Source organism: Carassius auratus, chromosome 16 (genome assembly GCF_003368295.1).
Source record: "Carassius auratus strain Wakin chromosome 16, ASM336829v1, whole genome shotgun sequence".
In the NCBI taxonomy this organism is placed as follows: domain Eukaryota; kingdom Metazoa; phylum Chordata; class Actinopteri; order Cypriniformes; family Cyprinidae; genus Carassius; species Carassius auratus.
Window position 1 is genome coordinate 20236519 of NC_039258.1, and position 22386 is coordinate 20258904.

General features: G+C 38.7%; 2 protein-coding genes across 3 annotated transcripts in view; one reads left to right on the forward strand and one right to left on the reverse strand.

Moving 5' to 3' along the window:
* The window catches only part of atg5 (ATG5 autophagy related 5 homolog (S. cerevisiae)), a 28787-nt gene extending 23531 nt beyond the window's left edge, over window positions 1-5256 (forward strand). For both annotated transcript variants that reach the window (XM_026284696.1, XM_026284697.1), the window contains exon 8: window positions 3821-5256. In XM_026284696.1, coding sequence (XP_026140481.1) covers window positions 3821-3957 — 137 coding nt within the window. In that variant the 3' untranslated portion in view covers window positions 3958-5256. The remainder of the gene's footprint in view (window positions 1-3820) is intronic.
* A 6325-nt stretch (window positions 5257-11581) lies between these two features.
* On the reverse strand, window positions 11582-20646 carry prdm1a (PR domain containing 1a, with ZNF domain). Its single transcript, XM_026284699.1, has 7 exons — window positions 20480-20646; window positions 18824-19075; window positions 17413-17532; window positions 16058-16310; window positions 13216-14180; window positions 12982-13110; window positions 11582-12868 (listed from the first exon to the last, which is right to left on the reverse strand). The coding sequence occupies exons 1-7, from the start codon at window positions 20504-20506 to the stop codon at window positions 12281-12283; spliced, it is 2334 nt and encodes a 777-aa protein (XP_026140484.1). The 5' UTR covers window positions 20507-20646; the 3' UTR covers window positions 11582-12280.
* Between the last annotated feature and the right edge of the window lie 1740 nt (window positions 20647-22386).

Consider the following 22386-nt stretch of genomic DNA (forward strand, 5'->3'; position numbering starts at 1 on the left):
ATGGTTAAAGAAGAACAATGTTAATGTTTTGGAATGACAGAGTCAAAGTCTGGACCTTAATCCAATTGACATTCTGTGGACTGAGCTGAAGCAAGCAGTTCAGGAGGAAACCCACCAACAACACAGAGTTGAAGTGGTTCTGTACTGAGGAAGGGGCTACAAATCCAAAATACAAAATCTGATAATGTTTTGGGTCATATTTAAGGAGAAATATAGAAAATTACAAAGAGTTTACAAACATTCAAGCAGAGAGTCGGACTGAAGGTTGCGGGTTCGAGTCTCAGGTCCGGTGGGAATTGTCGATGGGGGGAGTGAATATATGTGTTAGTGTGTATTTATATATATATATATATATATATATATATATATATATATAAAACATGACAAAAATCCCCAAGTGACTGCAATCATGCAAAGTAATGAAGCTGCGGGTTTATAAGAAATAAATCAACAAGATATTTTTATATACAAAAAGTTACATACAAAATACTCAAATGTCATTAGATTTTTCTTATCTAATGACATTTGAGTATTTTGTATGTAACTTTTTTGTATATAAAAATATCTTGTTGATTTATTTCTTATAAACCCGCAGCTTCATTACTTTGCATGATTGCAGTCACTTGGGGATTTTTGTTTTTCTTATCTATATATCATTATATATATATATATATAGAGAGAGAGAGAATCTATCCAGTTAGGTTTAAGTGTTTCCATTTAAGTAAAGGTGGAGAGATGTACTTGTTTCACGCAGAAATAGGAAAATACTTGTATTTTTGCCCTTATTGACAGCTATGCCTAACGAAAGCGCAAATGATGCATGAATCTAGTTAAAGATCATTGAGCTGACAGCGGTCAGAGGGAAAGCTGAGGCCATGCCTTTTTGACCACTCATTTAAGAAACAAAAGAATGCATTAATATGAGAAGTTCCTTCCTTCACCCATGTTATCTGTGTCCCCAACCTCTCCAGCCCTGAGCTACAGCTCATCAGACTCATGATAAATGGAGTAAGTTGAGCAGGCATGATGAATTGCTTTTGTGTGAGTTTGAGAGAGATCGTTTACTTGTGCCTTTTGGGTGCTACGGTGAAACTTTAGGATTCTTCATGGGGAGATTCATTCAGTGAGATTCGGTGCTGTTTATCTGAAAGTTTTTAAAGGCCAACCAGCAAATGCTTGCTGTATGTGCTTTTATGCAAATGATCTGGTAGGTCATGATGCAGTTCAGTAGTGTGAGAAGGTCATCCAGCGCACACGCTGATGCCTGAACCATCACTTGCTGTCAAACTGAAACTTCTTCCCTCCAACTGCATTAGCCATTTAACCTCCATGGGTCAACAGGGTAATGTTACTGCCTCTAGCGTTTCCTTCAATTTTCCACTCGTATGTAACTAGCTACGCAGCGTGAACTTGGTCAATTTGTTCTGTGCAGGAGATGATAAAGTAGTGGAGAACAGGACTAATTATCATGCTGTGCTTCCTAACAATAGAACCTCTCACATGATCTGGTCATGTATTTTACACAGTTCACAGAATAACAATTTTAAAATGTAAAAAAATAAAAAAGTAAAATAAACAAATAAATGCTTGGATATATTTATGAATGTGATTTTTTTATTTTATTTTTATTTACATTTAAATTTCAGTTTCTTTTGGTCATAAAGTTCACCCAAAAAATGAAAATTTGCTTAAACTTGGACACTCTCAGGCCATCCAAGATGTAGATGAGTTTTTTTCTTCATCTTAACACTTTTGGAAAAGTTCACTTACTCACCAGTGGATCCTCTGTAGTGAATGGGTGCCGTCAGAATGAGAGTTCAAACAGCTAATAAAACATCACAATAATCCACAAGTAACCCTGAAAATATTCCATAATAATGCTTCTTTTATTGAAGATGACCATTCCTGTTTTTCCTCTCATAAATCCACCCACATATCTGTTTATAGTTTTCAATTGTAAGCAGTGCTTTGTCTTTGCATAATTCTTTGCATGATTCAGACGAGACAACTTTCTCACTGGAGAAATTACTAATTACTAATTACTAAAGTAATTATGGATAGAGGATTGTATATTAGCCAGAAGCAACAGTTTGAAATTAAGTTAATTTAGCTGATCAGACATTCTGACGGCACCCATTCACTGTTCCGATGTAGAAACGAACTCATCTACATCTTAGATAGTCTGAGAGTGAGTGCATTTTCTGCAAATTTTTATTTTTGGCCGAACAATTACTTTAAAAACATTCAGACTTAAAAGTTTGTGCTTAAATTAGTATGGTCCTTTATGTGTGTGTTTATTTTTATTTTTTCTTGTGAGTCAGAAGTGATTAAAAAATGAAGGGTTGGAGTGGATTGTGAAGAAAAAACAGTCAAGTCTTCAAAATAAATGGGACCTTTTTGATTGATAAAATGCCAAGAGTATGAAGAGCCATTTTTCATGACTATCTAAAATTGTAAAAATAAAGTTTCAGTAGGTGTGCCCAAACTTTTGACTGGTAATGAATATCTTTTGAATATTGGTAACATCTTAGGAACTAGGAATTTCTAACGCACCAGTTCAAAATCAAGATCATCTTGCACTTTCTGTTCAATTTATAACATATATTTATATACATATATTTTGCTTGCATGGCTTTGAAATCTTCCTGGAGTATCCAATCGTCTAATTAGTGCCAACAGCTGTTAGATGTTACACATTTCAGGGGTGTTTCTTGCCTTTGACCACTTCTTGGGCACAAGTCTCCCACCTACATGTTTTATGTTCATTTTCTAGGGGTTAATACAATTTATGATGATTGGGTTTCATTTTAAAGGGATAGTTCACTTAAAAATGAAAATTACTCACCCTCATGTCATTCTAAACCCATAAGACCTTTGTTCATCTTTAGTGTACAAATCAAGATGTTTTTGATGAATCCGAGACCTTTCTGACCCTGCATAGACAGCAGCACAACTACCACGTTCAAGTCGCAGAAAGGTAGTGTCTGGCATGGAAGAGAACAAATTGTTCAATAAAGTCAATATTTTTGTTTCCTTTGCCCACAAAAAGTATTTGCTTAGCTTCATAATATTATGGTTGAACCACTTATGTCACAAGGATTGTTTTAAAGGTGTCCTTACTACCTTTCTGAGTCTTGAATGTGGTAGTTGCTTTGCTGTCTATGGAGGGTCAGAAAGCTCTCGAATTTCATGGCAGTGTGGACTGTGAAAACAGAGGCTTTCAAAAATGATGATTTCATGTCACGCTGTCATGTGACCAATTCAGCTAAAATTGTGGACAACATTGTACAGCAGTTGTTTTGGATGCTCTCCGTTACTGTTCTTTGAAACGGGCCAATATTTCGGCACGTTTGTTTTGGCATGTCCCCCAGTCTATATTCTACTCACTTTTGCAACTTTATACTCCTGTGTTACTCGCAGCAACAACTCCACCTCACTGTCGGTCCATTTAAAAAAACTTGGTGCTTTTCCTCAATATATTGCGTTTCAAAGTAAAAAAATAGAAGACGCAGGTCAAAGCGTCTAAGTTTTACACATGCGCAGTACAGGGATGATACATACACGCATACAGTGTGGATGACCAACTTTTGGGAAACGATTGAAAGCGATAGTGTGGATGCGGAGCATTTTTAAATGTATCCGCATTAGTGTAGACGTAGCCTCAGAAGCTATGTTGCTCTTTACAGCGCTGTGTGAAAAGCTTTTAGATGTACCATAATACACAAGTTTTTTTTTTTGTTTGTTTTTTTTTGACATAGCTTGAATAGTACTTCCCTTAATGCTCAGTTGTGACCTTTTCTCTCTTTCACACTCCTTCCAGACGAGCCAAAGAGATTCCAGGTTGTGATTCACGGCATTGAACCACTGCTGGAAACACCCATCCAGTGGCTGAGCGAACACTTGAGCCACCCAGACAACTTTCTCCACATCAGCATCATCCCAGCGCCAAGTGACTGATTCCAGAGGATCCAGTCGTTCGAAGTAGGCCTAAAAGATCTGCAGAGACGTTCTGATGGCACACCATTTCTTCCTGTTTTCTCATTCTCATCCTTGCCAGTGGCCTTATCGAGCGACAGTCATCAAACAACAGAATCTTGTGCACTTCGGATGAAGAAGACGCTCTCAGTTTATTTAGAGCTCTCAGATGGGTCCCATGTTCTTGCTGCCTTTAAAACTCTTACATTTGCACAAGCTTGATGTGATTGTACTCTTTGACACTCCCGTTCCCACTCTCTAATTTGTGAGTAACGTACACTTAGACTCTCAGATCTGGTAATTATTAGGAGGAATCCTGTTTGGTGTTTAATGAGGCCACTAAAGTGCTGTACGTACTAAATGACTGCCATGGGGCTTGATTATCAGCATGTTTTATGGATGCATCCAGGTCAGATGAGGTGTAAAATAAAGATGGAAATTCTTGCATAAAAACTAAAGCAGAAAAAAAGTTGACTTCGGGATTTGAGGGGAAAATATCGGTGACTTCATGCACTGGATAACATGTGTCAGTGTCTGGTTTTGGCAGCTGTGTAGGGGGTCACACAGCTCAGTGGAGGTGATGATGCCGCGAGCTGATTAGTCACAGTCCCAGAGAAATGTTGGTGGGATATAGCACAAATGAAGCTCTCTTTCCCGCACACTGGTAAATATATGGTTTGCTTTATGTTTTTTTGTTTTGTTTTTTTTGTTGCTTGGAAAAAGGTTTTCATTCATTTAGAGCAAATATTTGATCTCTGAAATGGGTATGTATTGTATAAAACATAAGTTAGAGGCCATACAAATACATTATCATATCACTGTTAATTAACCTTACAGTATTTTCCCCCCCTCCTTTATTTACAACCTGTAGGCAGACTGGCTGTCTGTGTTTAGGGGGATGTGGGGACTGTAGATCAGTGCTGCAGACGACACACAGCTGAGAGTGATTATTCGTTTAGAGGAATCGGTGAGTGTTTTACCCCAGACCGAGACAGAGAGACAGCGGGCAAAACCGCAGAGCATACGCCGCCACCAGGCCACTTCTCGGCAGACTGTTCATGAGACAATGCTGTTTGTGTACAAACTTTCAGATGTTTATATCATTCCTTGAATGACTTGTATAAAGATGCTGCAACTCCTCACTACTAATAACACGGTAAAAATGATAATAACATGGTTCAAATGTGCATTGTCCGGCGTTATTTTAATTGCAATGATTGCTTTTATGTCTTTGCTAGATTAATTCACAATGCCTTTAATTAAAACAATATTTTATAGCTATGCAGTGTTTGGTTGTCCTTTCATTTTTCTGAATGAAATTCAAATTCACCCTATATATTTTATAAAATTTGTATTATTGATCTGATTGCAAATAATTTCACTGTTCTTTTTTTTTACTTCATCATTTTAAATCAAAATGTGTGTTAATCATTTAAACTGCTTAAATCCCAGCCGAAAATCGACAGCCGATTCAAATCTGCCTCCATCCAGATTATTATTTGATTATCTGTTTAACTCGCACGTTCGTTGAAATACACAAGAAAAGATCCGTTGCTGCTTCTGAAATGAGTCAAGAAGGAGATTCGAAAAAATTCAGAGCGGTCTGTTGTAGCTAAAAATCATTAACTCTCAGCATTTTCATTTCATGAAAAAAAATATATATATAGTGACCACAAATTATGAATTTGTTTAAACAGTTTATTAACTTGTGTCACTGTTTTAGTGCAATTTTGGCCATGTTCTGTCCATTGTTTTCATTCAGTTAAACTGTGTCCACAATCTAACTTAAATAAGTGAAGGAACGGGTACACTGTGGCCATGATTAATCTAAAACTAGCAATTAAGTCATGGGAATAAAATGGCCACAATATCTTGTTTCCACCTACATCCGGTTCATTAGTCACAGTTAAAATGGACAGTTTGGCTGAATGCCTTGTATTGTGGGACGCTTGTATACTGTTGGATACTTCACCCTTTGGCAAATGTTGTAGGTATTCTTTGCATTTATAAAATCTACATGCTGTTATAAAGAGGTTGGATTCTTTTCATTCCAGATTTGTTTTTGATACTGATTCTGAAATTTGACCAAGATGTCTGATAATAATACTCAAGGTCTAAAGGGTTACAAAACAATAGCTCTGATTGTATCATTTCTGTATTGTTCATAACCCCAAATAATCTCCTGTGTATCTAGTTTTCCCATGTGTATTCTTTTTTTTTTGTTTTATTTTTTTTTTAAACCTATAGTTCAGTCTCGTTGTGTGACGTGGTCTTCAGCTGGGGGCAGGGCTGAGAGCCATTAGTTTTCTCAGGCACAGGAAGAAGGCTGGGAAGCGGTCTCCTCTGTGTGGTGGTGCAGTGGACATCAAAGTGAAGCCGAGCACTCTTCATGTCTTCATTAAATAAAGAGCTATCCTAGACCCACTCGCTGATTCCAGTAAACCCGTCACTTAAAAGATCAGAGGAGCCACTCTCCTCCTCTGCGTCTTCCTCTGTCATCTCTCCTTCAGACATTTGTTCCGATGCATGTCCTAAGAGCAGTAAAAAGTACTGCTTCTTTTTTTTTTTCTTTTTTTTTTTTTTTTTTACTAATTTCTTCATTTCCTTCATTTCAGAGCGTTTTAGGCAGTGAACCCTCTTTGAAGTTAATTTAATGAGGAAGCGGACAGGGTTCATGTCTCCTTCAGCTCTCTCATATGTGTTTTACAGACTTGATCCACATTACTCTTGTGTCGTCCACTCCCCTACACTTGCTGATTGGGATATAAAAGTAAAACTTGAAAACCATAACTCAGCCAGGCCCTGTTAAGTTATATGAGGTGTCAGAAGACAACTTTCCCCTCTGTCCGATCAGAAGGGCCTTCTCGTATTCAGAAATACACCTGGAACTGGGCTGCTGAGTGGAGGGAGGGGGGCGATCACTGAGGAGCAAACAACAAAACTCTCTCTTCTCTAACGTGAGCTGCCCTCTAATTTTCTTCAGACCCCCTTCACCCTCTCGCTCACGAAGAGCCAACCTGTCATTAACCTCGGCTCCTAATGGGCAGGTGCTGAGGGACCCCGAGGTGCTGTGATCGTTCAGAGGACAATGATGATGACCCCTTTCACACAATTATTTTATTTTCCTTTCTATACCTTAGTTTTGTTTCCATTTACTTTTAAAAAAATGTGGTACTTTTTCTGTTTTCTACCTTTTCCCCCTTTGTTGTTTTATTTAATTTTTCTTTCTCAGCAGTGTCATGCTATAGGCCCTGTATACGGCAGGCCTGATGTGTGGTTTTGTTCACACTGGTTATGTAAAGATGGTCATTTGTTTTATAAAAGACTTTCCTTAACATTTGGCGTCACTGAAACCACACTGACAAGAGCTAAATCCATTTGAAAACATCAATCAAATTTATTATAATACTACTTAAAATGGTGTGTTGGGAAAACATGTCTACGGTATGATGCTACATTGCTTCTTGTCGTTTTTGCGACACTTTCAAATTGAACAGTCCAGTGAGTGGCGCTAAAAGAATGTTCAGTTCAACATTTTATTACGTTAGTTGTATGTTCCGAGGCAGTTTGCAAATGAAATGTCTTAGTGAGCAACGCTAAATTACTAATATTCAATCATGTTTGAAAATAAGGAATCATTTTGTTGATAAATGCAATAAAACAATTACTGAAGATTTTAGCTTGCTTCTGCAAGTCTGAGCTTTTCTAATGTCACTCGTGTTTCATGGGATTTGCACCGGCGTGCTACACATCGCGGTGAGCTATAGCATGTTTACTACATCGGAAAAGAAACAAATTCAGCTGGTTACATGATGCAGACTTCAAAATGTATTCGTTTACAAATTGTGCATGGTAAAAGTGTTTTGAGATCATATTGTGTGAAGGTTAGCAGGTTAAAGTCTTTACTAATTGATATTTTCTGCTCCCTGCCATAGGGATGTAACGATTCACTCAACTCACGATTCGATTCACAAATTTGATATCACGGTTCGATTCAATTCACCATTTATATTTTTTATTTTTTTGTTTACAAAATTAGATTTAAGACAAAATATAAATTGAATTATAAATTGAATTATTATTATTATTGCTTGGACAAAATGCTCCACGTTTCTTTGTGAAATTGAAATTTAACACTATACTAATATAGCACTTGCATATTATTGCTCTTTTGTTGGTTTTGATTGCTTCTTTTGTCCTCATTTATAAGTCACTTTGGATAAAATCGTCTGCTAAATAACATAATTTAAATCTAATGTAAATGTAAAAAAACAAAACTAAATAGAAATTTTAAAACAAGATCAATTAAATAAAAGAAATATCTTCATATAAACAAAGTAAGGTAAGTTGTCTGTGCTTTTTCCATTTAAAATTAGTGGCAACAAATGCATTTTAATCATTATCCAGACAATGAGGCTGCACACAGGAAACATCAGCCATTTTTTTTCCATCTAAATTACATCGTATAATTTTGAAATCTGGAGCAAAAACAGAATGGTTTGACTTTTGTGAAACTATGCATAAAAAATATCTGCATGAAACAGAAACAGCAGACAAGCTGAACGAGATGCAGATTCACTCTGTGCCATCAGGTGGCGCATAAAGCGTTTCCTTGGTTTTCACTGTAAACAAAGCAGCGCTGCACTTAAAGGAACACTCCACTTTTCCACTTTTTTTTTTTTTTTTTTTTTTTTTTTTTTTTTAAATAGGCTCATTTTCCAACTCCCCAACAGTTAAACAGTTTCCATTCAGCTGATTTCTGGGTCTGACAGGAGCACTTTCAGCTTAGTTTAGCATAGATCATTGAATCTGATTAGACCGTTAGCATCTCGCTCAAAATTTACCAAAGTGTTACTATATTTTTTCAGGCGTGGTGTAAAATCATTGTGCTTGCTACACCCATGGTATGGCATCAAAGTTCCTTGATTACTATGCCAGTATGAGAGTATAGTTCCTAGTCATATCGGCCTAAAAAATTGCAACTTCAATTTCCGTCGGTCTTAGTATACGATGTAACTACAGAAAAGTCACGTTTTAAATAGGAAAAATATAGAAACTCTTTGGTCATTTTTGAGCAAGATGCTAACGGTCTAATCAGATTCAATGATGTTTTCTAAGCTAAGGTAAAAGTGCTACTGCCAGACACTGGAAATCTGCTTAATGTTTTCGTAAACGGTAAATCTCAACTGCTTAACTCTAGGAAAGTTGGAAAATGAGTGTTCCTTTAAGAAGTTATACAGAGGCAAGAGGAAAGAAAAAATGCCATACCCTCAGACATACATTCATATAATCTCCTACCCCTCACTGAATCGCGATTTGTTTAGCATCTCAAACCGATTTGAATAGTCACATATTTGAATCGATTTTCAACCGGCTCATGGTTAATTGTTATATCCTTACCCTGTGTGTTCATTTAAGCTGATGTATATATATTATGTTTTTTTTTTGTTTTGTTTTTTATATATTTAGGTAGAGGCTTATTTTTCCAATAAGCCTATTTACTTTATTTTTATACTCTGGTTTAAACAGTATGACCACATCATTAGATTCTGACTTGCCGTTCTGTCCATTCACTTTTGCCGATGTTCTGAAAACAAGCTTGTTTCTGTAACTGTGTGTTTCCCCTTTTAGCTTCAGTGATTCAGACATCATCTCACAGCGGGAAATGAAGAAAGCCAATTATCGTATAATTCACATGCTCACATGGGACCTATAAATGTAAAATTTGGGAAAAGCTGAAAGGGATTCCATTTGATATAGTCAGCGTTCTCAGAACTGGATTAGGAACACGCATGAGCCAAAACTGCATAAGCAACGTATTACCACACTTCTGCTTAACAAAGAAAACACACTGTAAACAGTCAGGTTTTACAGCCAAGATTCAGTTACATTTGTAGTACTCTCTGCATTTCTTTTGAAGTAATCATTTAGAGCAAAAGTTACGCTAGCAGGCTAAATATGGCTCTGGCAGAATTTCATTAAATAGAAAACATTTTGAAATGGACTCCTTGTTTTAATTTGCACGGTCATGCAGCTAGACATGATCATTTACACTGATAATAGATTTTGATCTCTTTTGAGAAAAGTACACTGCTGTACAGTACTTATATAATCATAAACAAACATCTAAGACATGACACATTAACAGCCAATCAGAATCATTTTAAATTACTGATATTCATATGTGTTTCATTAGTGATATAGTTATAGGGCTTTTTGTGGCTGGTATTACTAACAGTGTCATGATTTGTGCGGTGTGCAGCTTTACACTAGGTATTTGATAACTGCTTCTTTTTTCTGCCTAGTCATGGATCTAGTCAGCGGAAGTGCAAATGAAGCAACTTATAATTGCTGGGTTGCTGGGTTGCTAACTTTTACCCTGGAGCTACACGCAGACCCAGAGTTTTTAATGCACCGTAAAGGGTAGTTAGTTGTATTATTAAGTACATAAAAATCTGAAGCAATACTGTATTTTCTAAACTAAATGTATTTGTGGCTGTTTTCTATTGCACGTAATTACAAATACATTTGAAAAATGTTTGCTTATTACTATATAAATTTATGTTTGTAAATCGCTTTGGATAAAAGCGTCTGCTAAATTAATAAATGTAAATGTAAATGATAGATTGCCAAATATCCTTTTTTATACTTATAGCTTTTATACAAAACTGAAAATAATTTACAAGACCTTATCTGCAAAATATATTTTGTAGTTGTATCGATGAACATTCGCTATTAATCTATAACACTTAAATTAGGCCAAATTAGCACAGAATCATTTCTTTGATGATTCCTGCAATCACATCAAGAATCCACAAATATCCACATGGATTATGAATCTCAGATGTTTAGGAAAGTGCTTCAGTGAGTTTTAAGAGAAGAATGAATCCTGTTTTATATTAATGAAAAAAACACACGTGACAAAAATGATTTAGATCAGTGAAGATTTATATTATAATTTACATTTTGTCAAAGCTGTACTTAAATAGCTACGTAAACCAGTATGTAAACAAAGACAGTCTTTTTTTCTTTAATTTAAAGCTGAAGATGAGGTGTAGACTTTGGTCATACTTTAAGACAAAAAGTGTATGAGATACAGTACCACTACCTCACAGCACATGTTGCTGATCAACTGTCCTACTAATATTGCTGCAAAAAATCATATTAAAATCAAAGAAAAAAGTACAAACATAAGACAAAAGAAACAAGAACCAGTGCATACAAAGGCCAAAGTGATGTGGAGTGTCCATAAACATCATCACAGACCTGCAGAGCAGACAGTTGCAGCAGCTGACACTGCACTTGCACACATCTCTGAAAATAAACGAAAGAGTTCACTTTGGTTACCATTTCAACATTCTAATTTCTTTATCGTTTTGGTTTCAGTAATGTGCCACACATAAGTAAGAAAATGCAGAGTCAGTGTCAGTCTCAAAGCCTGTGTGTGACAGCAAGACAGACTGCTATTCTTTGGACCACATGTAGACCTGCACATTGGGACATTTGATTTCCTCTTCAAGTTGCAAAACAAACATCACATATGCCTCTGACGTCTCTCAGTTCAAGCACACACCATACACACACACACACACACACACACACACACACACACACACACACACACACACTATCTGACATTTGAGGTAACAGTTGTTGGTAATATATAATATGATAATATGCCCTTTTGATATTCATTATGTTGTGTTACAACATTAAGAGAATAAATGTTATGTAAAACACGTACACATAGATATGTCACCTCTGACCTTTCCTATAGTTCAAAAATGCCTTCAACAAAAAGGTCTACCTCTGACTTCAAAGCCCACATTAAAAATAAACCTGAATGTGGTGAGCTCTTTGCAGTCACACATGAAATCACAGTCAACTGGGACACTATTTACAGTTACTATCCACAAAAGAATAAAGCAAAGGAAAATATACAAAACAGTAAATTACAATGATTTAACCAGTCATTGTAAACATTATTTCCACGTATTGGTTGTGAAGGATGACGCATTTAACAATAAATTAAATAGTTTACGTAACAAACTAAATTAAACTCCAAGAAGAGCAAATAATATTAATAATAATAATATTAATAAAAGAATATGATTGTCTTTTTAATTTGTGTAGGACATACTGGACCACTGATGGACTGGAACGATGTCTGCTAGCCCTGAGTACTCAAGTCCCTGAACGTTAAGGCCATAGCCTGATTTTTTGAGAAGAATTATGCATACTTGTGGCTGTCCATAACCTGGCTTAGAGAGCTAGTCAGGCAAATGGTCAGCAAGCCTCTAGTTGGCTAGGTTTCCATGGCCTCCTCTGTCTCCTTTTTAACCTTGACAGGTAGGAGCTGGATAGGGCTGCTGCAATGAACCTTGATGACAGAGGCCTCACTGCCATACTGGTTCAAACGATATGTAGTTAATGCAGGTGGTGGGGGGTGCAGGTCTCCTCCAGTGCTACCTTTGTGATAAGACACCTTAAAATCCATCTCCTGCCAGAGCAGGCCAAAGATCTGTTTCTCTACCATGTTCTCCACGTCAAACCCTTCCATTTCTTCCAGTCTATCCGCATTATCACTGATGTCAAAGCGTTCAATTTCCTCATTCACGCGGTTGAGTTCATCCAGGCTGCAGCTGGGAGAAGGAGAGATGGCTAAGCAGTAGCCCTTGAGGTGGAGCCGCAGGCTGCTAAGGTGAATGTAGTTGTGGTGGCAATGTGGGCATTGGTGTGGACGCTCTCGTGTGTGCAACCGTTTGTGCAGCTTGAGGTGGACAAACTGTGTAAACTTGGCTGGACAGATCTTGCACTGGTAGGGCTTTTCACCAGAGTGCAGTCGCAAATGGGTCTTCAAGTTGCTAGTGCTGCTGAAACGCTTGTGACACACCTGCGAGGTGAAAGCAGAGTTTTAGGATCTCGTTCTTATTGGAGCAGAGACCTTACAAACGTACTCAGTAAAGGAAATGACTGGTAATGACTGAAATTGTTGGTATTATTTACCTGGCACTCATGGGGTTTCTCTCCTGTGTGGACCAAGTAGTGTTTCTGCAGGTGGGCCAGCTGAGTGAAACCTTTATTGCAGGTCTGACACTTAAAGGGTCTTTCACCACTATGGACACGCAGATGCACCTGAAAATAAAGACAGGTAAGCTAGTTACTACCAGGTGTGCTTCTAACAGATGTGTAGCACACATATGCTTTTCATCAAAAAGGAGGCACAATTCTCTCGCTTACCTTGAGATTGGAAAGTTGACCAAAAGTCTTGGTGCAGACATTGCACTCATACTTGATCTTCCCGTTCTGCTTCTTAAGTGGGTAATCTAGACTTTTGTAGCCTGCGGAACCTTGTTTCATCTTGCTAAGATTGATCGCCTTATCCTCCGAGCGGCTGGTACTCAGGATTGCTGAGGTAGGCTTGGTAGGAACACGTCCGGTAGGGGCTGCAGAGCCAACTGTTGGAGACCCACCAGCGGGAGCGTAGAGGTGCCCATGCCCATGGACTGGTTTGTCTTTCAGAGAGGTGGCTGCAGAAAAGGCACTGGTGGCCGCCGGGAGCAGGATGTCTCTGGGAGCCGGAGAGTCAGGTGGAAGAAGAAATTGTCGACTACCCTCAGACGGAAGCATACCAGGTGGGAAGGGTACATGAGGGGGTACCAAGCTGCTATAAAACGGGTACATGTGTGGAAATATACCGCCCAAAGTAGGTGGTCCACTCAGACTACTAAGAGGGTAGTGGGGCATGAGGTAGCGTGAGTAGTGCGGGTTAGGGTAGAATGGCATGGAGCCTGCTGGTGAGTAGCCTGGGTAGTGGTTCAGGCCACGGCTGTAGAGTGCTGGAGAGAAGGAGAGAAGGGTGTCTCTTGGCTCAAGGGATGCTGGTGTGGGACTGCTTTCTGGACTTCTCTCCGGACTGCTGTGTGCTGAAGGGCTGGGTGTCACTGAACACTGTCTTTGGGAGCGGTTCGGGAGGCCAAATACTGTGGTAGTCTTTAAAAAGTCTTCGCTTAGGGGAGGGTGGAGCGGATAAACAGCACTGGGGTAAAGAGGTCGGTTTGGGCTTTTGGGGCAGCGGGGACGGGTGGGAAGTGGTCTGCTGGGTTCTTGCAGTACATCTTTCAAAATCTCTGAAACACTGTGCTCTCGTTTCACTGGGCGCTTGACTTCATTCACTTGCTGTGTGGCTTCAATCAGGCTCTGCTCTGTTTACACACAAAAATCATATGTTAAGAATTTTCTCACTCATTTACATTCACTGATACAGGTATGATATGTTTCACATGGTCACAATCCCTATTCCAGTTACTGTTACTTTGAGGGACATGGTATTTCCATTGTCCCTGAGGATAAAGTTCTTCTTAAAGTAGATTTCAACAAAGCACCCCAGTGGTACACTTAGTGTGACAGTTTGACAAATTATCCTGTGTTAGGGTCTACAGACAGGATGTGAGGCCTGACAGCCGCCCCGGTCAGGGTGGGATGGATGCACTGATACTATCTAATGGGGTTCACTGAGTGGGTGTGGGGGGACTGATGGCGTCCTGCTAATAGGGATCTACATGCCTAGATCTCTCCCTTTTAGATTCCACAGAGACCAGGGGTTGATTTTATTTAGAGACTGATCTTAAAAGCTTTCCCAAATTTCTTCCCAGTGCCAAACTTAAAAGCTTTTGCAGAATTCACAATAATAAAAATATGAATAATACATGCATATAGTAATATAATTAAAAAATGTCAGGCTAAATAGTGCCATTATAAACCACCCTGACCCTTCCACCCACTCACATTTGATGAAAGGTGGAAAGCTAATTAGAAAATTACTTTCCCATATATCTTAAATAGTTCACTGCTAATCTCCTTCAAAAGGATGTAAACAATTAAATAACTTCCTGCTTCCTGTTCACTGAACTTTCACAGGGTTAATTGTGTAGAATTCAAGTGTGAATATGAGTGTGTGCATGATAAGTGTCCCTTAAAAGATGTACCAGACTCTCTACTCCCCGATCCTTCTGTCTCGGCAGCTACTTGTAAACAAACCGAGAGGTTATCAGTTCTCCCCTCCCACCTCTCTTCCACAGATAGTACCAGTTCTGTTCCTCCCTAGAGAGCTTGCCAAAAACAAACAGCAGGCGATCACAGAGATATCAATCTGTCAGCACAGCCCTGCCGCCAGGAAGTTCAACTAGTCAATGGAAGGATTTTTTCCTCTCGTACGCGCTCTTACTAGCCTCCCCTTACTCTTAAAGTGGCAAACAAATGAAGAAGTTCCTCCCACACATCCTGGGGCAGGATGACAAAGGAATGAAGGGACTCAAGATACATGTTGGCTGAATGTGCTGTCATCTTATACCAGACAGGAGTAGTGAAATAGAAAGTTTGACGTGGGAGGCTGTGTCAGTCAGATCAGCCCATTCTATTAGATTGAGTCATACACCAGGTTTCTTTGGGGTTGCTACTGTTCCACTTTGAGATGCAGTGGCTATTATTCCTTCTTAAGGCTGCAGGTAGAGGGGCAGCAGACATGAGTAAGTAGGTGTAATTACAGACTTGTCTATGTGTGTGTGTTGAGCTCAAGGGGTTGGCTACATCCAGTGGCCCCAAGGTATGCGCATGACTCTGGGGAGAGGAGTCACACTGACTGGCCTGTTCACCTACCTATAATCTCCCCCTCTCCTCCGTATCAATCTTTCCCTCTGTCTGTGTTTTTTTTTTAAGCTTAGAAACTTTTATTGCTGGTTTAGTATGTTTGGCAAAACAAACTTTAGTCTGCACTTTCATGTTTTAAAAAGGTCCTCAGACTCCAATGGCTGCAACATTACACTCCTATTCTTTGTAATTAGTCTGCACAAAAACATCATAGAGTAAGAAAGGAGAGAAATAGAGTAGTTCAAAGAATTCCGATCTTAACAGAGATGAAAGGGAAGAAGCTTGAGTGTTTGCACTATGCTTACATGGTCTATCTCTATAGTGGGAAAGGCATGTTTTTCTTGACTTAAACTGAGATAACAAGGACATATATATGTCCAGGTCTATGGCAAATAGAGAGATTTCACATATATGCATTTTTTTGAGAACTTACTGAGTTTTTGCATCATAATCTCTCCAGAGGCAGGGTAGTTGAGACGACTGGCAAACTCAGGGCAGTACCACACCAGTAGTTCCTGATCAGCTGGAATGGCCTTCACGGTGTAGAAATAGATGTTCATGCCGTTTTGACAGGCAGCAAGGTTCTGTTCCTGCTGGGAATGTGCTGGATTCACATAACGCATCCAGTTACTCTTCTCCTCGTCCAGTCCGTCCACAAAATGATGGAACTCTCCATTTGAGTATATCTACAAAATACAATGAAGAAAATTAAGATCAGATATATTTTTTTTTAATTAGAATAACTTTCTTTGTCTTTATTACAATGTTCTATTCTCTAGTCCTCCAGTGTAGTTCTCATGTCTTTGAGACAGACCCCAGAGTGGGGTTTGCTCTTATAAAGTCTCACAGTGAGTCAGCAAACGCCCCCACACTAATATTCACAGTCTCAGAGTATCTCCATCCATTCTTACGTCTCGTCTGAAGTATGGTAGGGGGACGCCTGTCTCAGTATGTTGTATAAACTAAGCTTGCAAGTTCCAGGAACATTTTCAAGATGTCACAGAACAAGGTTTCCCTGAGAAACATCAACACCACACTTCCTGTAGCACTTTTTCTCAATGCTTGAAAAGCTAAGCAATGACTATGCAATCACCTGCCCTGCACCATATTGTAGAGGACAGACAGTAACGCAGGAAACAATGATGTCAGTGCTGTGTCTAGTAGGTAAAGACCAGAGTTGTTCCACTTGGGGATCTTCGATCTGGCAACAATATGGAAGTGACAGAAAATAAGTCAACACAAAACCAGAGCGGGTTGACTTTGCACTTTCTCCGTGACGACAGCTGTAGACGACAGCTGCAAGTCAGAGAGGGGCGAGAGACATGCTTCGTTTGAATTGGTAGAGCCATTTAGTGGTAGTGGCAACTATGATGTTACAATGGGATTTCTTTTTTCACTGGTAAAACACTTTGAATAACTGCAATGACACATATGATCTGTAAAGCGGACATATTCTTAAGAAATATATGTTCACAGCGGCAGAACTGCAGAGTCATTCAGCACTTCCTGTCCCACACGCTCGGAGCGCTGCACAGTCAAATAAAGATTACACTACATGGAACGTATCAGTGCTCTCTCAGTCTCTCAACAGCAATGCAGTTCCCAAAACAGCAGATCTTTACTCAGCAGTTTCTGAGTGCTCTGAGAATATAAAAGCACTTCTTCTACATAATCATCTAGCCCATGATGTCACATAGGCAGTCAGTCAGTGGAACAGGAAGTGACCCACTATTTTTTTTACTCGTCCGCTCCTACTTTATTCAAAGATTCTGAAACAAAACAACTTACCCGCCAGAAGTACTTCCTGTTCGCATCTTTGGGGACATTTTCTGCAGTGTAACTTTCTCCCACAAGGGGGCCAAACCGTGTGCCTTTGGGGATGAATTCTCTGCTTACTACACCAATAACCTGGTTTTTAAAAAAGGAGGAAAAAAGGTGGTTAAGAAAACGGTAGATGACGTTTAAAGTACAGCACCTTAGGTTCTCAATTTGACCATTTTCTAAAAAAATAATTCATTAAATTAGCTTGACAGTATTAGCAAGACAGAGTGTGTGTGTGTGTGTGTGTGTGTGTGTGAGAGAAAGAGAGAGAGAGAGGGGTAATTAATTGACAGTCAGCCAGATGTGCGCACTTGAAAGACATGAAGCAATGCCTCTCTTCAGCCGTCACCTCTCCTGAGAGTCACAGGAAGCTAAAGGTCATCAAGGTTGTGTCCTAAGGCTGAGAGAGACTATTTGTTTGTCCCGTTTCACCTCTTATTATCCGCACAGACACTTCTGAGGAGGTGATCACCAAAGATTTCCTGACCCAAACTCCTACTTTCAACTTATTAAATGCTCTCCTCATCATAATCTTCCTCTGTGAAACACATGACTTCACTCACTCTCTTTCTGTTTGAACCTCAGGTGTTTCTTGAAAAAAGAGGGTTAACTCTTTATCACCTCATAAGTACATGCTCATAAAAGAGGCTCACTCTTTTCCTCACAGGAAGAGATAAGAGAGACAGAGCGACTGATGAAAAAATCTATAACCCTGTTCCTGCTGATCTATAAACACTTTCAAAATAAGAGAGCCTTAATCCCGTTCGAAGCCCTTTTGCCGTCATTAGCGCTAGAAAGGTGGAAAGTAGTGTGTTTGTGGATTGTCATGGACACAGACATGGCAGTCTGCTGCAGATTAAACAGGTTTGATAGATGGCACTCTGGAACTTTTGCACTCGGCCGCTTGAGGAGCTTGTCATGTGCTGCTCTGATGTATGGATGTTTGTGTTAGCTGAGTAACAATGTGAGCTAGAAATTATTGAGCGCACAGACATAGACAGGGACTTTTTTTTTGTTCAACAAAACAAGTTTAAAAACTGGCCTGACCGTGCTGATAAAGAAGATTAATGCCAGTTTTGTGATCAGTAGGTGCGGCTTTATGGAGATGATGTTTAAACAAGAATCACAACCATCTGAAGTTCTGTTTAAACCCGCTTCTTGCAGTTTGATAATGTGACACTCTTGAAGCGGGTTTTTTGCAGATTTACTGTCAGTACACTCATACAAGCAGACAACAATTATTAGCAGATGGCACTCAGGACTGCAGTTGTAATCCGATGAATCTTGTGGCACATTTCAAAAAGGAAGCCTCGAGGCCATGAGTACATTATGCGTAATGCCGTTGCATGTGTGATGGTGTGTGAGCGCTGTGTCATACCTCTTTAGAGTCTGCTGGGTGTTTGAAGGCCAGGTTTCTAGGTAAGGACACCTCGGCCCGGGTGAGTTCTGGGTTCTCCAGAGGACCCTCCCAGGTGTGGTCTTTTACGACGTACGTGCATTTCTCCTCAAACTCTTCCTCCGTCCATTTTGTCATGTCGACATCCTCTACATCCATCTTGAGCTCCTCATTGTCCACGGCGTAGGGTGCTCCCTCAGTAGTCAACATGGCCGAGCTGTGATGAGAAGCAGCCTGAAAAAGAAAAAGCATTAGAATGAAATGACTTATCAGATCAGAGATCTAGAGAACTAAACATTATTTTAGGAAAGATTAAAGGTTAAACTACTTCATTTATCTAGTTTCTTTAAAACTTTTGTGCTGTGCTTTTACAATTGTACTTTTACAATTTAAATATATTTGCCTAAATTAGAGCTTAATCGTTTACACGACATTAAAAACGAAGAAGTTTCTCTCTACACATAGAAGCTGAAGTGCTCTTAAAGTAAATAAAAGACAACAGCCGTACCGACCCTCTCCGTAAGCTCAGAACTGATCTCAGTCCTACTCTTCATTTCTGTCTATCAACATGCATCTTACCCTCTCCCTGTTTTCTTCCCTGAGTGACAAAATAGTCACAAATGGAGGAAAACAGAGGAAGGAAGTCCTGTCTACATCTGAATGTAGCTAAAATTGGAATCAGAGTGGCAGAGCAACGGAACCATCAATCCATCCCAGAGAATGTGTGTGAGAACTAGAAACAAGAGAGGAAAAACTTTGACGCAAATTGATACAACGATTCTTCAACCAAAATTCAAAAGGCAAAATATGTAGTTATACCTGTTCAGGACTAAAACTAAACTTTTCTGAGAATGTTTTATTAAATCTCTTAAAACGATTAAAAGTACTTTTTAAAGAAAATTTACATTAAACTAAAAACTTTTAAAGTTATTTGTTCTTATAATTACAAGTGTTTGTAGTTCATTTTTATTTAAAGTTTACAAAATTAATAACATTTATGTTTTTAAAAACAGACAGTAATGTGAAATTTACAAAGCTGATTTGTGAAAAAGTTGATTTGTGATGAATACAAATTGTAGTTGAGCATTGTCTATTATACTAACATTATATATATGTAAATATATGAAAATAGTTATGTTTTTTGTTAGAAAGAATTGTGTGCCTAGGACAGCTGTAGAACCAAAACTCATAATGAAACTGAAAAACTTCACATTAACAAACATGGAAATCAGATGTATGCAGACTAAATATGCACGCATAATATAAAATGATATATTATGTTAAAAAATATACTTTTAAGTGAAAACTTTACAAAAGAATGTTAAGTTTAAATTTTATAAAACTATCAACTATTATTAAATACATAAATTATTTTCTAAGAATTGTTTTAAATACTAAAATGAATAAAAATGAGTAATTTTTCAATAATTAATCAATAATTTTAACGTAAAAAAAAGAACTAGAAAGCCCCAATAAAACAATCACACCACATAGAATTAACAACAACTAAATAACCGAATAACCACTACGTATTTTGTTTGTGAAATAAGAGAAACTATTATTTCCATTGTAAAACGCATTCTCTGCTTTAAACAGAAAGAAATTCAGAACTCACAAATTTAGAGAAATGTGACTTACCAGGACGCTCTGGTCCCAGCCACACATAGAGGCTGTGTGTGATCTCTCCCCTGAGTGTGTGTGTATATGTATGGCACAGGTGAAGCTCACAGTTCTCCTGTCTTGTCCCACTGCTAGTCCAGATGGTAAGTGACTTCTCCTGCAAGTGCCTGAGATTGACTGACTGCCTGAGCATGTTTGTCTGACTTGTTGAAGGCACTTTGGCCCTGCCCACTATCTCCTCCCACCTTAGTGTCACTGACTCCGCCTCCAGAGTACATTATCTAACAATTACTCTACTGCTACAAACATATTATTGAAGACAAAATAATTAATAAATGATAATAAAAAAAACAACCACCTGAAATTGTTTTCTTTCTTTTGACCTTTTTGTCTTAAAATATTCCTCTATTAAAAAGTTTATACTGTATTAAAATATACTTTCTAAATACTCATTATATAAAAATTAATTTTAATATGTGTGCATCTGATTTTCTTTCATTCTATTATAGATTAAATTTTTGAAAACCAAAAATCATAATACTATTTTTTAATTCCATTTCAATTTATACTGTTTACACACACACACACACACACACACATATATATATATATATATATATATATATATATATATATATATATATATATATATATATATAAACACAGACTCTTACAAAAGAAACAAGTGATCAAAATAGTCTTTGAGTTATTGAGACACACAACCCCAAACCCCCAGGGTAAGGTCTTGTATTGAGAGGAAAGTGAACATGTTGATGCGTCTTCCCCTCGCTCTCATCCTGTGAAGGAAGGACGTCCTGTGACGGTGACTCGATGACTAATGCCGTTTACTGGGAGCTGACTGACGTCCCTGTTCCTCTTTCATCCCACATTTCACACTCTTTCCCACAATACTTACCTTCTCCGATGCATTATTCATGCTTAAGAGCACGCCTACAAACTCACATTTTGGGTTCTTACGTCTTGATCATTCTTAAAATCAGAGAAACTTCTCTAGTAAACATGTAACTTTCATTAGAAGAATATGATGTAGTAATTAAGGATTCTTGCCTGCCCATCAACAGACATACTCAAAAACACTCATTACACACAAAAACACTCTCACCCACCCGAAATTCGGCTGGTGACAAAGAGCTGACCACATCAGTCGCAGCCTACTATTTCCTGGCAGCAGACTACCCAGAAGATTGTTGTAGCCCCAAGGGCTGCCCAGAACCCGCTCAGCCCACAACCCGCCCCAATCTGGTCCACAGCTGTTTACACTGAAACCCACTCAATAAGAAGTCCAGGAAGGACCAGCACCAAAAACAATGAAATTCACCTTCAAACGAAAACGCTGGATCCGAGAGAAGAGAGTTTGTCTCAGCCAAGGCCATTCCAAATAAGATCCAGTTTGAGAGACGTCAAACCCAAGAAAGGGCTTAACTCTCCAGGGCCTGATCAGACACCTTCTCTTTCTCTGGACAAGCTGAGGCCAGGAGGCAGGGAGGACTCTCTCTCTCTGTGACCTGAAGAAAAGCAGCTAAACAATACCGGGCAGAGGAACATCAACAGTGCTGTTAGTTTTACAGACAGCTCACAACACAACAGAGGAAGATACGAAGTGCAAAAACTTATTGCACCGTAAATAGAAATGTTCCGATTTGAATTAAGGAATGACAAATTTGTGCAGCGTAATTGCTTACATCCTTGAAGCTGCAAACATAGAAGTTGCTGCCGACCACATCCAATCTGCCACAAGGCCTCAGCAGCCAGAGACTGATATGTGAAACCAATGTGTTTTTAAAAAAAAATCGAATTTCCTTCTCTCAGCCTACGACACATCCCTTCTAAAACAGTGTAAACAGTGTTATCTTCTTTAAAATCGGTTAATCAGGGCTCTCTCTCTAAACAGAATGATTACTAAA